Genomic DNA, 16326 nt, shown 5'->3' with positions numbered 1-16326 from the left:
GCACATTTAGCGAAACTTGTTGCAACTACGAATAAGGAGATAGCAACATGAATGTGGCATGTTTGAACTTTTCCCCAGCATTTCTAAAAATTTATCTCCGTATATCCGATTCGGGATAATTCAGTCCGGGTGAGAATTCATATATTTACATCCGTTGGTCTAGGTGTTGTGCCGGTCAACAAATGTCTGGAAAGGGCGTATAGAAGAACGCATGGGATGTGTGACTCACATTGATTGCTGCAATGTAGAAGTGCTTGATGGAGTAAGACTATGTTGGATATTTACTATATAAGCAATTGAACGGCCATCGAAACCACAACGACCCACACTCTCTAACCACTTCAAACATCAACTTCGTTGACCTCTTCGCAAAGATGACAACTCCAAGAGTTCTTAAAGTCCTCTGCCATGTTCATCCCTCATTCGACCCAATGGACCTAATCGGCCCCTACGAAATCTTCTCCTGGGGCCGTCACGGTCCAGACTCCAACCCAGAGCTCCGAACGCCCGCGTTCGAGAACTTTATCACAAGCGGCGAACCCAATATCATCGCTCACTCCAAACTATCCATCAACATAGACCTCACGCTCGAAGAGGCATACGAAAAATTAGCCGAGTTCGACATCCTCTTGATTCCCGGCGGCGGAAGCCAGAACGTGTTGCCTACAAGAGCGGAACCCATTTCTCTTATCAAAACTTTCAGTGAGCTGCCCAAAAGAGAGGATGGCGGTGTGAGGACTTTGATGAGTGTGTGTACTGGATCGTTGTTTCTTGCTGAGTCTGGTGTGTTGGCTGGGAAGAGCGCTACTACTCATCCGCTTTACACCGAGAAATTGAAAACTATCTTGGAACCGCAAGGTGGGAAGGTGTATCATGAAGAGAGATTCGTGGCGAATCCGATTGATGAGGAGAAGGGCTTGAGGATTGTGACTGGAGGAGGTATCAGTGCTGGCATGGATGCGGCGTTGTTTGTGATTGGGGAAGTACTTGGGAAAGAGAAGATGGAGAAGGCGGCTTGGACTGTGCAGTACAATCGAAGAGAAGGGGTTGTATTGTGAAGTAACATGGAAGTGAGTTTCTTGGACGAGGCCAACCGTGGTATGGCTGATCTGATGAAGAAGATAATATGATTGGATTTTCATCATTCTCAATCTGAATTTGACGATACTATGGCCATGTAGCGAGAAAGTTATCGTTGAACGCCCGAGAAAAGATTAGCGGAGGGTTTAGATGCTTAGCAGATGTACGTCAGAATCGTGTAGCGAGCTTATTTCCATGATTTCCGAGTAGAAGCTGAAATTAACAAGCCATATTATGCGCAACGATCGGGTATTCCAATTTTTACTTTCTATAAACAAATAAGTCTTTCTCACATTTAACCAACAAATAGCTCATACACCTCAAGCGACAGGTGAATCAAACACCAAGCTAATTCCATCATCACCAGCGGTGATAATTCTATTGCCATCTCCTTGAACAAATCCTAAAACACCACCACCCTCTCCATCTCCTCTATGGCCTTTCCATTCAGCAACAAAGCCCGAATTTGCCATACCAGTTCCACCTCGTGTATCCCATCTCCTTACAACGCCATCCATACCACAACTTGTGAGGAGCCAGCCTCCTGTCCGCTGATTTTTCACGAAGTCGACCTTCACGATAGAGTGTTCTTCATGAGCTTCTTTGATATGTCTTCTCACTGCCCAGCGATGCGCCGAGTCGAAAAGAGCAATTGACCCATCAACACTACCCGCCGCGAGCAGAGTAAGAGGCGGGGGAGCAAACGAGAGAGTCTCAATTCCATCGGTTTGTGCTTGAATATCAGCAAGAATTTGGCCAGCTTGTCCCGCTGATGCGGAAGCATTTCCAGCGGCCTTGCCTCCCTTTCCTTTCGCCTTCGAGCTAGATGCGGCGTTTCCAGAAGTAAGCCGAGGCAGTCCGACTACTTTGATAGCTCCTCCCGCACCACCCACAACAACGAATGCTCCTTGCGGTGCGATTGCAACACTAAATAATCCTCCTTCGACAGCAAATCTCTGATCTAATGCTGTGAGACCAACCACAGTCTGCCCATTGTCTTGAGTCAATCCTGCAGCGGATGCTTCTCCGAACACATCCCATACATAAAGCGAGCCGTCTTCGCTAACAGTCGCCAGAAGCTTGCCGTCCGCAGACCAAGTTCCAGCTGTACATGATTCGGTATGTAAAAAGTATGATTGGACAATCTGCAGAGGCGCTGAAGGATCTGACGAGATAGTATAAACCCAAACAGAGCCATCGTTTGCTCCAAGCGCTACAGTGTTAGCATAAGTCGGACTTGGACATGGCGCCAACCAATTAATTTCTTCAACTTCCTGTGCCTCGGACAGGAACGACCAGTTTCCCTTCTGCTCAGCATATGCTCTTAGCTTCCCATCTAGCCCCCCTGAAACCAGAAATTCGCCCGCAGGAAATGTGAAGGCAAGCGCATTGATCGAATCCGTATGTCCCTCTAATGTAAATATCGGCTCGAGCCCTTTTCTCTCCACCCTTTCGTTTGGATTACTTTGATATGAAGCTGGCAACACCGGTGAAGGCTCAGGCGTCGAATCGAAGATATAACCAATACCACCAGCATCTTCACCTTCACTTCCACCAACAGCCACTATATTTTGTAATTTGGGGTGTTGTGCAATGGTGAAAATGCTATCTTTAAATTTGTCGAAGTGCGCGGCGGAATCGTTTTGTAAATGAATTTCCTGCATTATCTCGTCCTCCCCGCCATCTTCCGAGCCAGAGTCCATAGCAGCGTCCCCATCGTCAACAATTTCCTCGGCAGCATCGTTTGGGTCGAGCATTGCCTCCTCTTCTTCATCATTCTCGTCGACCCCGCGGTGGGGATCTTCATCTTGGTGGGGGTGGGACGAAGACATTGCGATGAGGTTTGGAGGGAGTGCGACGTCTGCTATAGGTTGCAGACAGAAGATTGACAAACTGGATTTCTGTGTGGATTTCTGTGCTTCTTATGGAGATCTTTGAGTCGGCGGTTCGCGTCGATTTGTTCCCTTGTCTTCGACTTTGATTTGAAATCGTTGTTGATGTTCAAGGAACCTTGGAACTTTTTTTGGCTGACAAAACCGGAGTTCTTCCGTGGCGAAGACTTTGTTCTTGGCGACAATCACTCAATAACAAGCCGGACAACATTTGCTCACATGTTCGAGATAATGCTACACCCTCCTGAAGGATGCTCATTATGGTCAAGGACATGTATTTCGAGGTTTTTCCCTCGATAGCCTAACTTGAAACTCGACTTCCTTGCAAGAAGATTGAAGAGATTTTAGGTCTACGAAGTAAATTTCAAACAGGGGGCATCACGTTCTTCATAAATCATGGAATTTCTTGCTAATTGTTTACATCTACAAGGATTATGGCAAGCTCAAGAACAGCTTCAGTAGAGATGGGTATGCTGGTGTTCCAAGACCCGTCACAGGATCCCATCCATCAACCGCTTTGAAACCAGAACTACCACATCCCGGGTTGCTACCATTCTTGATATCGTTAAAGGCCCACGGATTAGCATAAAGTACCGGATTAATGAATCCAACTGGACCTTTTCCAATAGCTGTTCTCTCTTCATTGATCAACGTCACGATACTACCCCAGATTGGAGCCGCAAGACTGGTGCCGTAGAAATGTAGATCTGAAAGATCATTGAATGCGCGGAAGAGCGCCCCGTTGGCAGAGACATCTGGGAATCCACGACCGGCTCTGTTGTAGACCCCACCACCTTCACCAATGTTTGTGGCATCAGCATTCGCGACGTACGATGGAAGCCCTGGGTTGTGGTATTTCAAGTAGTTCCCAACTGCTACCTTCTGGTACGACGGAACTGGGAAATAGTTCGCAAATCCACCAGCCGATGCGAATAGAGAAGCAGACCCTCCAAGGTTTGCTTGAAGTGCAGATTCTGGATCCAAAACTGTCTGATTCTCGTAGAGTCGAGTGGCACCAACATTTGTGACGTATGGACAGGTAGGGAAACTGGGATTGTAGACCTTTGAATCGGTACCAAGACATCCGTTGTCGTTGTCATCTCCGGGGAATGAAGCAACTCCATAATCTCCAGATGCCCAGAGGAAAGTCACACCTTGAAGACCTAACTTGAGAAGCTCGTTACATTGGCGCTTTGTGTAGGCCACCGGAGCGTCGAATTCAGAGACTCCGTACGAGACACTGATTACTCGGGTAGGTTTAAAGGCACCGCATTGAAGAGGGCCTTTGTAACCTCCTGGCGCTGGGTCCGGGTAGACTGCATCTACACCAGGCGAATTTCCGGTGATATTGTATGCAGTGTATGTGCAGTACGAACCATCGAGCGCATCGAGGAAAGTATTGAAACCACCATCTGTGAAAGCTTCAACACTGTCATCCACTTGGTAAAGGGTGATCTTTTGTGGCTATTCGAACTGATTAGTCTCATTTGAACTCTTACGACTACAGGACGAGACTCACATAGATCAGAGAGTAGGCGATATCCATATCAATATCACTTTCTCCAGTGTTGAAATCGCTGTTAGGTGCGACCGGAGCTTGACCTCCATCAATGGAGTCCAACTTTGGGTGAGTTCCTTGTGGTACATTTGGGGCGTATTTGGCGAAGAACAAATTCAGATCCTCCTGCGAATAGGTATCACCACTTTCGTAAAGTCCCATAACATTTGCTGGATCACTCCGATGGGCATCTGGGATTTTGTATAATGCTTTCAGACAAGCTGGGGTAACATTTCTATCACAACCTTGCAGATTGAGGGGCAGCGAACCTGCTCCTGGTGGTTTTGGCCACGGGTGGCCTGTCCATTTCGGAGGTTGCTTTTTGAACGGACCTGGTTTGTAATGTCCCTTGTGCACGTCGCGCTTTACTTTACTCTTTGTCAAGGGAGCGGATAGTTTGACACCGGGGGTGACATAGTCGATATGTTCTCGAATATGTTCGGGAATATAGTAACTTTGGCAAATTAGCATTGTCCTTCTTGTTGTTGGTTTGTCACTTACTCGTCGCTACCAACAGTGACCTTGCCAGATGCAGAATGAAAATGCTCATGGTACTCGGTGTGGAAGAGCTCCTCCGCCTTCCATGCTGGAATATCGAAAGCTAGCCATCCTTTATTCTCGGAGTGAACGATCACAGTATCTGCTACACCAGATGATACGAGCCAATCGCGAACCTCTTGGACAACGCTCGTAGATGGAGCAAACATGTCATGGACTTCCTCTTGCGTCCAGTGCTTGCCGTATTTTGGGGATGATGGATGCGAACTGTCTATTAGTTAGTCTCCAGACCCATCTCAATTGGAACGTTTCCGATAAAAGGAGGCTCCATGCTGGATAGGTACAAAAGGTAGACTTACACTTCCATCAGTAGATCCTCACCAATCTCAAGATTGTTTTGCATTAGTCCGACCCGTACTGGGAGAATTGCATCTCTTTCAACACGATTACTTCTGACCCACGGTCTAGGCAATGACGTTCTCTTTTCGTGTAACACATGGTTTGAAGGAGTAGGAATTGCATTGCCAGATGCCACGAGGACAGCAGCCACAACGGCGAAAAGAGCGGTCTTCATTTTGACACACTTGGAAGTTGTACAACAAGCAATTGACCAAAAGCCAAACCCCGGGGCCGCTCATCCTTTTGTAGGCCAATTCCTCGACAACATACCCATCGCAGATCCGTCATTTGGCCCATAGCTATGGTTAATCAACACACATCTGCATGATAAGATGCAGCAGGACGGTACCCCCTGTACGAACTCCTTGATCAAGCAATATAAGCGAGATCGGCATCGAACTTGTGCAGATATTTTTGAGAAAAGAAACACTTAGTGCGGGGACTTGTCAGGTACAGCGTCGTATCTGGCTCATAAGCTTTGCCGAGGAGGGAGACTGAAGCTTGGTGAAGCTTGTTTCCCCGTTGACTGGCCCCGGGTAATGTGGCGACCCATGATTGCTAGACCGCTTTAGGAAGCTTCTCAACTGTCACCTTATCATGAAGAAACCATTATTTTGAACGAGTAATTGAGTGCTCAGATAATTATCGGCATTTAGATTTCGGGTTTAGGCAAAGATGGGGTTGTAAGTGGAGGCGTTAGATGTCTGGCTTTCTTTCGCTGTCTAATGAGCGCATCGTTCATAACTGGTTTCAAAAAAACGCACTTCTACAGTAAGCAGTTTTGGGAATCAAAACAGTATGCAGCAAACCGCGGGTATGAATATTTATTGAAAAATGAGTACATTTTGATCAAGTCCTACCTGCACGGCAACCCGCACGGTGATTGAGACATGGTACTTCTTTTTTTTTTTTTTTTTTTTTAGATACAAGACATAAGAAACATCACATCAAACTCTCCCCGAAATTAAGCTCATTCTAGATTTTCCTCGCTTTTCATTTGCCATTAAGTCATAAAAGGGGATTTCAGAGAAATGTTTTTGTTTTCTCAGGCAATACAAACAAATAAGCTTTTCGTATCTTACCAGGCGAATCCATTACACTATCCCTGTTGGTAATTGAATCAAATTGAAAGTCGAGTTTAGTTTGAAGTTGTAGAAGGTAGCTATTTCAAACCATTACGGACTTCATGGTCACCCCGGACCGAATGTGGGATTAGAGAATATGTCTTCCCGATCTTTAAGTCATTAAATCGTCTAAATTCTAGTACAAAAGCCACTCCATCTCTGATGATTACAGCCCATGATTTCCAAATCAAAACAGAGTACATTTAAGCCACACCAAATACTTTCCATTTTGCTCCAAGGTACTTTTACAACTCCAAACCCACTTTTCGATCGCGCATGCTCAACTAAGAGAAGTCGAGCGCTCTGTAAGTCTTCAATCTTAGCGCCCTCAATCTACCCAAGATGCTTCGATACGCTCCATTATCCTCCATTCTCATAGTGAGTGTTGTATCAAAGGGCCCATTCCCTTCTTCAAGTCCAACACAGAAATTGTCTGCACCAGGCATCGTGCCTTCTTGAAAGTAAGCGCGAGTTTTGGCTTCAGAACATTTGTTAGCAGTGCAATGCTGAAGAGAAATTAGCTCAACTGTTGCACGATGACTTCTGTTAAAGTTTCTTGGAGAGCTCACCCCTGGTTCATTTACTATTAAAACCTCTGACTTGCTGAAAAGTGTTGTTCCTTTTAGTGCGCTGTTACAAGTTAGAGGATTTCGAAGTCTAATGACCGCTATAACGTACTTCATAAGAGGTGTGATGACATCCCAGGAGTTGCCGATGAATAGAATTGGTGTCGCTGTTTTACCGCCCCACGCACCTGCAGAAGAGTTAGACATCAGATCGGTTTGCTGTGCGGGTCGGTCGAATGACTTACCAGTGAATGTCTCAACAGCCTTGATAGACCAGCCTACGCATTGGTACCAGTTGGCCACGTAGACCTCTCCACCAATATAACTTTGTTGCATCAAAAGATTCATGTATTGAATGAACTCTTGGTCAGTCACGTTATAAGCAGTATTGGAATTGTCCGTGCAAGTAACACCCGACATCCACGAATCGTCTCCCTGTATGACCCGCGGCGGCCTTCCCGCGCCGCTCAAATCTTGGGCCACCGCACTGAGGTTATGGGCTTTCAAGTGAGTTTCCATGTCAAGCAAAAGAGTCGCAAGACCTGGAAATAATGCTTTGGGGCTGTATAGCGCGTCAAAAATTGATCTTTTCAACATGTATAGATCATTTTCAATCTCTGTCGCGTTCGCCCAGTCCAATGCGTTGGCAATGTTGGTGTCCAGTCGAGAAAGAATCCACTCAAAGCGTAAGAAAATGTCCCCCGGGTTGCTATCTGTGTAGAAGGCGCACTTGTCAGGACCCGCGAGGTGACAGTAGATGAAGAAAGTTGCAAATGCATCATCGGTCGACACCAAGGCCCGAAGTGGTAGACCGACAGCACTATCCTCTATATCGACAACTCCATCAAGTACCATGCGTCCCACTCTGTCCGGGTACATAGATGCGAAATTTTGCCCAATCACTGTTCCATAGCTGTATCCGATGTAATTAAGCAGTGCTGCATTTTCAACGTTCGCAGCTTCGGGAGACGCTGCGTATGCCTCGAGTATTGAATGCAAATCGTGAGCAACGGTTGCTGTACTCATGTGCTGGCCAGCCTGATCCTCCCCACCAATAACAGACTGACAGACTTCGCCAATCAAGGCCGTGGACTCCCTAATATACCTATTGTCGAAAGGAACTAACGGACCATGAGGTAATTCATATCTCCGCCCTACCGCGTTGGGATCGGTTTGGTTGCAGTTTGCTGATGGAATGCTGTATCCGATTCCCCGCGGATCAAAAGCGACGATATCATAATTCTCACCCACCCTTCTCTGCATCTCTTTTCCCATCCCAGTAAACCAATCCACACCCGATTTACCGGGCCCCCCGGGATTCAGCAAGACCATTCCTTTCGTAGGTGCCGCCGTAGACTTGAACCTCAATAAGGGAACGTAAGCTCGATATCCGTCAGGCTTGTTATGATTTAGAGGAACCTGTAAATCGGAATCAGTCGCGAATCATGGAAACGATAGACCATAGAGAATTTATTATAGAAAGGAATGAACAAGGAGAAATATCCAGCGTGTTGTGACCAGCATCATATTAGAGGGTCTACAAATTACTTACATCGAACATCATGCAATCATGTCCATCAGTGTGGCACGGCTTAAATGCTGCAAACGAGGTAGAGGGATGCATCTGTAACACTTATTAGTAAGACAACATTCGTAAAGTGTCCTGGGGAATGCTTGCATCAGAAAATGGTATCCATTTCGAAACTTCTGCCTCTTGTCGTGACTGAAGGGGAGGAAGTCGAACACAGGCTGCCAGGGACGGCAAGAGAAGTAACAAAAGAGGTTCCGGAAGTAACATGATTGCCGTTTGTTCAAGTAAAACCAAGCAGCGGAATAGGCTTTTCGAGGAAGCTTATAACTCCATAGGAACACACTGTGGCCCTAACGCTACAAGAGACTGGCGGATTCCTAGATATTTATCACAACGCCAAGAGTAACATCACCAACAATTTGAGATGAATTGGCTGAAGCGAAATTTCCAACAGGTCGTCGTTCAGCCCTGAGCTCCCTGAATTTGCTTCAGAACTGCGCCGGAGAAGTCAGCCCCCGTTGCTGTACATATGTTGGTACGAATACCATAGCTCGGCTCGTACAGAAGCTGTTGGTTACTGCACCGTTCGATGTATTGGATAGTTGCATAAATTTTCCTCATGGTCGCCCTCCAAATCTTAATTGCAGAAGCCAGAAGACCCAAAACACCTGATCTTTATTGAGTGTAATTGCCCCTTCGATATCACGTATACAAATGTATGAAACTTCGTGAGGTCCAGACCACGTGTGAGACGAACCAACATCCCAGGCCAATTGGTTATGAAGCTTCAAATGATAATCGATGTGGCGCATGGTACCTGACAGCGCATCTGCGGCGTTGTATATTAGGCACATGTTATGGTCTCGGAGTAGGTAGAGAGAGAAGGCATAGGGGGTCAGATGTATTGAGGTACTGAAACTAAAGAAGGAGAGGAAAGAGCTAAGTGAGTACAAGAAGTCCCTGACTATATAACCCTTATCCCCGACGCGTCTCTTATCTCCGATCATGTGCTCTTAACAGCACAGCAACATCGATGCCGAATGGGTACTTAAGCGCGATGGGGCTTATATCTTGGCAATTGTGAGACTGTTGGTCTCAGGGAAGTAATGGTACCTACGTACAATATGTTAGAGGCTTGATGCCAACAAGCATGCATAGTATGATACCGTTGATGATGCAAACGCGTAAATCACCTACGATTGTCCTTTATAATACTCAAAAAAAGTAGTATATGAAATGTGAATGTTATTGATGGTCAAATAACCCATTCATCGAGCAGGAAAATAGCGTTTCTGTTAGTCATTTGGGGGTCATACTAAACATTTGGAGCTCAGACTGGTGGGTCACGTCGTGGACTCAACGACAGCTCACCTGCTCTAGAGGTGTAATTAACCAATTTAACAAGTAACCAGCTACATAGAAAAATGAGTGAAGCGAATGACACAGGTGGACTAACCTTGTATTAAATGCATGAGACACTGGGTTCAACGTGCTCGCGAACTTCTTTGTCTGGATATAATTTATTAGGATTCTGTTCTACCGATTTTACCATATCCTAACAGAGTTTCATCGATCAAAGTATTTGTGCCACGACAAGTCTCTTCTACACATGGATAATCTTAGCGCCGATGGTGTGATGTGCTGGTATGTTTATAAACTCAATTGCAATATGGCGTCCGATCGAGAGGCATTTCAGCCAGGCTCGGGGTCGTTCGCAGCGATGTTCAATAGGACCTCTGCGAAGTATTTGATGAGGGACCTCGTCACAAGGTACCACTGAGCTCCATTTCGGATATCCTCTCTGGTCCATAGAATCGAAATCAGGCTGGTAAAATGCCTTTCTCTTGGGGTGGGCATAATGTTCTTGGTGTTGCCGGCACCGCCATCTGTCATAATAGAGGTGTTTCTGCCGGGGTCAAGTATTAGTGAGGTGATAGGATGGACGACGGGTATGAAATTTCTCGGAATTAGGGGCATGAAATGCTACCCGAAACATTTGCTTACTGAGGGCGGCCACCTATCAACTCTGTCAATTTTAGCCATCTTTTTGAAATCCCATGGCTCATTATCCACGGGCAACTTGTCCTCGGCCATTTTCTTTAGAAGAGATCTTTCTGCTGCTGCTGATTGCTTGTCCCATTGGAGCCAACCTCTTTGTTCATAGAGTGTCTTGTTGTCGACGACGGTGAGAGGATCCAGCACAATCCTGGTGCCTCGAAACATCTTCTCACGAACTCTTGCAAGATCTTTGAGTTGGCCTCGCTTCATGACGCCCTTATGGCCCTTTCCGATAAGACTCTGGCCAACATTATATGTTTTCCTGTTGCGTATACCCTCGTAATACAAGTCCATGAAGTCAAGACCGAATTTCTCCTCGCCTGGCATGTCAATTCTCATAATTAAGCCTTTTCTGCGAAAGTATTGCTGATCCCATACAGCCGCTATATCACAGATGCAATCTACCGAATAGCCAATCTAATACGCGGAACAAAGTCAGCAGTGGCGCTCAAATTATTGCTGCTGTTGGTACATCATCGTGCTAACGCAAGATTCGAACGGGGCTGGAAAGGCAACAATCTCGCGGAAAACTTACACCCACTCCATGGCCGCGCCATCGCAACAAAGGACTGATAAGCTCATATTGAAACATTCTCCAATCAGCCCTTCGTATTCCATGGGAAGCCAGAACTTTAGGATATGGAAACCCCTGGGAAAGGTCGTCCGTGCAGTATGCCCTTACCTGTAGTCCGCGAGTGATACCGTTTCTTGATTTGCTGGCTCTTTTGTGGTCGAGCGAGGGGAACGTTGCTCTCCTCTTCATGGCAGGCTTTCTGGCAGATGGGCCATCATGATTAAGGCCCCCATTATTTATTGCTTCTAGCTGAAAAGATTTGGAAGCCTTGAGTGGTTTTGCGGTTTTGACTTGCCTGGTTATATTTGGCTCAAATTGTATCCTAGAGGTATTGATTTTGGGTGCTTCAAGTGCAGAACGTTTTGGAGTTTTCGGGCTTGTCGATGCAGGTGGCAGGGCCTTCTGCCGAGATTTCTTGCTTTCGCTTTTTTGCTCCTGTTTTCTGTTCTTCTTCAAATCTTTCAAATAGCCGCTATGTATGCATCTCTTGCTATTCGGATCTTCCCATAATCTACCACAGCCAGTAGAATCTTGAGGCAGTGGCTTGAGGAGATTATCAAATAAGCCTGCAGGTGTTGTCATTCTTCTGTTTAACAGTTAGAAGCGTAATGTAATTAAACTTAAGTGGAGGTGTGTACTTTGGTAAGTGTTTCACAGTGCGATTTTGTGTTTTGACAATCTGGATATAGGTATTCGTGATAAAGATGTTTTTGGCAGAAGGAAAAGAAGGGGAACAGGGAATATTGGCCTACATGGGTTGTCTGAGTCAGAAAAACGCTGTACAACGTACCTTCCAAAACTATGCTGGATATATCAAGACAAAATGTCTATCAGGATCCACAAAAGAGTAAGTAAAATTAGCAATGCTTTCAATTCTTCGGAAGCTTTTGATTTAGACGGACATTTCGTCGCATGACCCGGATACGTAATACTCATACAATTTTCCTTCCCCAAACGCCTGCGCTTATATCAATTTCGACACATCCATTTATCGGCGGTTTCTACCTCCACGGCCTCGACTCCTGCTTCTACTTCTATCATCATAGCTGCTGTAACTGCTATAGCTCGGACTTCGTCGTCTCCTGGTGCCACCAGCATTACGTCCTGGGCTATCGCGCCGACCACCCCCTCCACGCCTTCTTGGCGGCGATCGAGATCTGGATGAGAATGACCGCGATCGAGTTCTGTGGCGCCTAGGGGACCGTGAGCGCGAAATTGATCGTGGTCTGTATGTATCGGTATTGCGTTCTGGTCTTCCATAACTTGGAGGTGGTGATCGACGACGATGAGCTGGTGGCCCACGGAAACTTGCTGAAGGCGGGCCCCTAGGATCAATATTTGCGCCTCGTCTCGCAAGTGGCGGTGATGGAGAAAACTTGCGACGAGGAAGAACAATTGAGACATTTATGACAGCCCCATCTATCTGCGATTCGTGCATATGAGCAATTGCTGCTTCGGCGTCGGCTTCAGATGTATATAATATATAAGCTGTACCACGATTCGTATTGACTGTGCGAATTAGCGACGGTACGACTGAAAATGGCAAGTCCAGAGAAGACTTACATTGTCTATTCAAAGGCATATCCAGATCTCGTATCTGACCATATGAGCCAAATATTTCTCGGAGATGGTCTTCATTTACATTCTTGGTAAGCTTCTCCACCACAACCTGTAGAAGGTTAGATCATCGTCTCTCACTACCGGGTGGCTCATCTAACCTTTGTGCTTCTGATAGGGCTCGGGCTTCTTCCACGACTAACACTTCGACTTTCGCTTCTATATCTGCCATTCCTTCTTGGACTGCGACTCGCAGATCTGGGAGAAATCGATCGTCGTGCATCAGAATATGGTGACCTTGACTGGGGTCTTCCTCTTGACGGTGATCTGGTCGGTGATCTGGATCTTGAGGGGGATGGCATATTGAGGGTTGGGGATTGTGATGGTGGATGCGAAAGTGTTTGACGATGCGTCTGTCGCGTCGCAATTCGCGACCAGAAGAATAGTTGTGCCGGCTATAATTCGGATAAAATAAGTCACATCTATTGCCAGGGAGAATCTAAAATTTAGTTTTATATTTATGCACAGTATAATTCTAGACGTTCATTGTATATGTAAGGTAGTCAAGTGTCTCTGAAACTGGAAGTACAGATACATGTTTGATCAGCACAAAATAACAGCATTTGCAAAGGAAATGTTCTGAATCGAGATCTTTGTGTTATTGAAGTCCTCCCCATGGGATGTTCAGGGTCCATGCACGGTCACGTTACTGAATCTCTTGCTCGGCAAAGCCCGAACAATGAACAAAAATTTATTAGATATTAGAGACTGGAAAGAGCCAAAATATATGAATTGTAAGAACAAAAGATGCAAAAACAAATGCCCTCGGACGGAATCGAACCGGCAACCTCGTCATTACATAATCTTCAAGATTACTAGTGACGCGCTCTACCATTGAGCTACGAGGGCGTTGATGCTGATTTGATGAAAGTATTTTTGGTTTTCAAAATTATATTGTGCGCAAAATTTCTATTTAGGTTCCCAAAGTCCCGAGGCCACTACGAACCCCACCTCCGCTGCAGTGGGGCCAGGAACTAGAGACCATCAGCTCTGTATCCGTTCTCCCTTCGACTCTACAAAATTCACAGATATTGTTGAGAATATTAAGTCTTGCATATACTAGCTAGTTAGAAGTATTGGTCATACATTAAGAGGCTTCACTAGTAAATAAAAGCATGTACTATCAGCAAATGGATTATTGCAAAACCTATAGTCGTGCTTCTTATGCTAGGTCTTGCTAAATCAAAAGCTAACCATTTGACAGCTGAAAATGATTTCTTGTCTACAACAATTATGGATATTTGACGTTTCAAACACATCACCGTAAATACCACTTTCAATTACATGCCGCGTTTTACTCTTTGGGCTTAGAGCATGCAATGCTCTATTTTTTGTAGGTACCAAAGTAGATACCGCCATGTCTTAAAATACTCATTTATGAAATGCTCATTTGTCTAATATTGTTCATCTACGATCTAGAACAGGTACGGTTCGCGAAATTGATGTTATTGTGTGATGGCAACCCCATAAATCATATATTTAATAGATGGAAACGAATAACATGGTACCATTAGAGTCACAGTCTACCTGCCACTCGACCACCACAAACTCATCGATCAAATCTCACAGTATCATTCAAAACGTTTGCTCATGATGTTCAGCGAAGTTTGCTATGTTTCCGCGGCCATGGAGAATAAGTTACAAGGACCCTGTCTATGCTGTCCCTTGCCATTTCGTCTCGGCCATTCCAAGCACGCAAAATCCACCGTGCCACGCCATGCCCATATGAAGAAGGAAGTCGTTGCAAGAGAACATCTAGAAAACAAGCGCAGCACCCTTGGTCTTCTTGTCACCACTGTAATAATTGTATTAGTCCACATGAAATAAATGACGGGATCGATTTCCCTCCCGGCCTAGAAGAGGCCCGTATAAAAATGGAAACGTACCCAAGTTCGAAATGCTTGCATCGCTTCAACGCCAATTGTGCCTTTGTCTTGCAGGATGTGCATTCTAATCTCAACACGACCTTCTTCGTTGTCTTCGCCTTCTTGTGGAACACGGGTTTTGTCTGACCACCATAACCGGATTGTTTACGATCATAACGACGCTTTCCTTGGGCGAAAAGGGAGGCCTGGCGAGTCGAGTCAGAATGATTCTTAAATTCTGGGGGAACCTTGATGTACCTTTCCTGCTTTGTACTGAGTGACCTTGTGTTGTGTGTGCTTTCTGCAGTCCTTGCCCTTGCAGTAGGTGCGTCTAGTCTTAGGAACGTTGACCTGCGGAGAGTATGAGGTTAGCTTTCATCCTGGTCTTGAATCTTGAGCCGCCCAAATCTTCTCCTGCCCAGGCGTTCATTTTCAACCATCCTCTGGTCTGCGTATGGTGACGTGTGCCAATCGCACAACTCGATTCTTGTAGGTGTATATTTCGAGTCGATTTCGTGGTCGGATTCGCCGCAGTGATCGAAAGCATTCGTGATTTCGCCGCAGTATGCCTCGCAGGTAAACCCATCAGATCCGACATCAACCTTCTCCTCTCGCATTTCCGCACAACTTCTAGGAAAGACATTGCCTACCATTTTGACTGTTCTTCGTCCGGTGGTCGTGTGGAAAAGTTGTCGTGATGTTGGTCGTCTCGCCGCTAAAAGGTCCTGGAATTTCGATGCGGATTTCAGAGTGCGCTCGCTTAGGCCGCAGAAGCCATGCGCTAAACCTGGCAACACGTGACAGTTGCCATCCACCTTCTAAAGATTCTAGAGTTTGGATAATATTTACCACTGTAGGCTCTGTTTGAAAGACCATCCACTCAAAATGTTGTTGCGATGGTGAGATGTGGAACGTACAATCACTGGCAGGACTAGCCAAGCAAAAAGATTACATCGAACAGCTTCTCTCATACCTCGAAGTAAGTCAATGTCCACCAGAGGCTGACTTGTATGCACAACAGAAGGGCTCCACCCGACTATTAGGTGCAACTTGGTTAGATTTCGATCATCAACTTTGAAGCACCTGCTCTGTCTGCTCTGTTCTTCCCGAATGAGACATTACAATAGCAATAGCAGTCTTGGCCCTCCTCAATTGCTCGAACTCGATGCGCCCGTCGCCACTTCGTATTCGTGTCGATGAATTCACATGAGAGCCAAAATCTCCAGCATAATATTTTCGACCCAGCGTGGAAATGATACGGACTGTATTGGCATTTCCTTCACGGAGAAAGCTTGGTCTTATTAGCAACCACCTGCGCGACTCTAATTCCCGAACAGCACAAGACCTTACGGCAATTGACCTGGCCGGTGGTGACTTCAAATATCGCTTGCGGTACGCAAAGTTGGCTTTGTTATACATCGGTCCCTAGCGAGGAGGCCAGTCCATGAACGTGTCATTGAAAGAGCCATTCTGCAGAAGCGGAAGATGAGGAATGAGGAACACTAAATAGGAGGGTTGTGCTTTCTTCAGAAACAATTCAATGTTTCGACACCAAATTGTGCGG

General features: G+C 45.9%; 7 protein-coding genes across 7 annotated transcripts; 1 reads left to right on the top strand and 6 right to left on the bottom strand.

Annotated features, from left to right (window-relative positions):
• Nucleotides 1-374: 374 nt before the first annotated feature.
• Nucleotides 375-1058, top strand: GLAREA_00574 (Class I glutamine amidotransferase-like protein; the record flags this gene model as incomplete). Its single annotated transcript, XM_008085332.1, has 1 exon — nt 375-1058. One exon carries the CDS (start codon nt 375-377, stop codon nt 1056-1058), a length of 684 nt encoding a protein of 227 aa, XP_008083523.1.
• A 342-nt stretch (nt 1059-1400) lies between these two features.
• GLAREA_00573 (WD40 repeat-like protein) lies at nt 1401-2912 on the bottom strand (the record flags this gene model as incomplete). The annotated part of the gene is made up of 1 exon (XM_008085331.1): nt 1401-2912. One exon carries the CDS (start codon nt 2910-2912, stop codon nt 1401-1403), a length of 1512 nt encoding a protein of 503 aa, XP_008083522.1.
• A 492-nt stretch (nt 2913-3404) lies between these two features.
• On the bottom strand, nt 3405-5602 carry GLAREA_00572 (Subtilisin-like protein; the record flags this gene model as incomplete). The annotated part of the gene is made up of 4 exons (XM_008085330.1): nt 3405-4436; nt 4492-4984; nt 5032-5295; nt 5388-5602. The coding sequence occupies 4 exons, from the start codon at nt 5600-5602 to the stop codon at nt 3405-3407; spliced, it is 2004 nt and encodes a 667-aa protein (XP_008083521.1).
• A 1233-nt stretch (nt 5603-6835) lies between these two features.
• On the bottom strand, nt 6836-8741 carry GLAREA_00571 (alpha/beta-Hydrolase; the record flags this gene model as incomplete). The annotated part of the gene is made up of 5 exons (XM_008085329.1): nt 6836-7057; nt 7121-7181; nt 7230-7305; nt 7363-8536; nt 8670-8741. The coding sequence occupies 5 exons, from the start codon at nt 8739-8741 to the stop codon at nt 6836-6838; spliced, it is 1605 nt and encodes a 534-aa protein (XP_008083520.1).
• Nucleotides 8742-9903: 1162 nt separating this feature from the next.
• GLAREA_00570 (RNA-binding, RBD) lies at nt 9904-13199 on the bottom strand (the record flags this gene model as incomplete). Its single annotated transcript, XM_008085328.1, has 9 exons — nt 9904-9940; nt 10105-10157; nt 10653-11123; nt 11242-11866; nt 12071-12084; nt 12286-12506; nt 12562-12789; nt 12844-12949; nt 12999-13199. 9 exons carry the CDS (start codon nt 13197-13199, stop codon nt 9904-9906), a joined length of 1956 nt encoding a protein of 651 aa, XP_008083519.1.
• A 1453-nt stretch (nt 13200-14652) lies between these two features.
• GLAREA_00569 (Zn-binding ribosomal protein) lies at nt 14653-15415 on the bottom strand (the record flags this gene model as incomplete). Its single annotated transcript, XM_008085327.1, has 4 exons — nt 14653-14692; nt 14784-14968; nt 15021-15113; nt 15200-15415. The coding sequence occupies 4 exons, from the start codon at nt 15413-15415 to the stop codon at nt 14653-14655; spliced, it is 534 nt and encodes a 177-aa protein (XP_008083518.1).
• A 415-nt stretch (nt 15416-15830) lies between these two features.
• GLAREA_00568 (uncharacterized protein) lies at nt 15831-16181 on the bottom strand (the record flags this gene model as incomplete). Its single annotated transcript, XM_008085326.1, has 1 exon — nt 15831-16181. One exon carries the CDS (start codon nt 16179-16181, stop codon nt 15831-15833), a length of 351 nt encoding a protein of 116 aa, XP_008083517.1.
• Between the last annotated feature and the right edge of the window lie 145 nt (nt 16182-16326).

Source organism: Glarea lozoyensis, assembly GCF_000409485.1.
Source record: "Glarea lozoyensis ATCC 20868 chromosome Unknown GLAREA3, whole genome shotgun sequence".
Lineage (NCBI taxonomy): Eukaryota > Fungi > Ascomycota > Leotiomycetes > Helotiales > Helotiaceae > Glarea > Glarea lozoyensis.
Note: the sequence above shows the minus strand (reverse complement) of the source record. Positions and strands in the feature narration are given on the sequence as shown.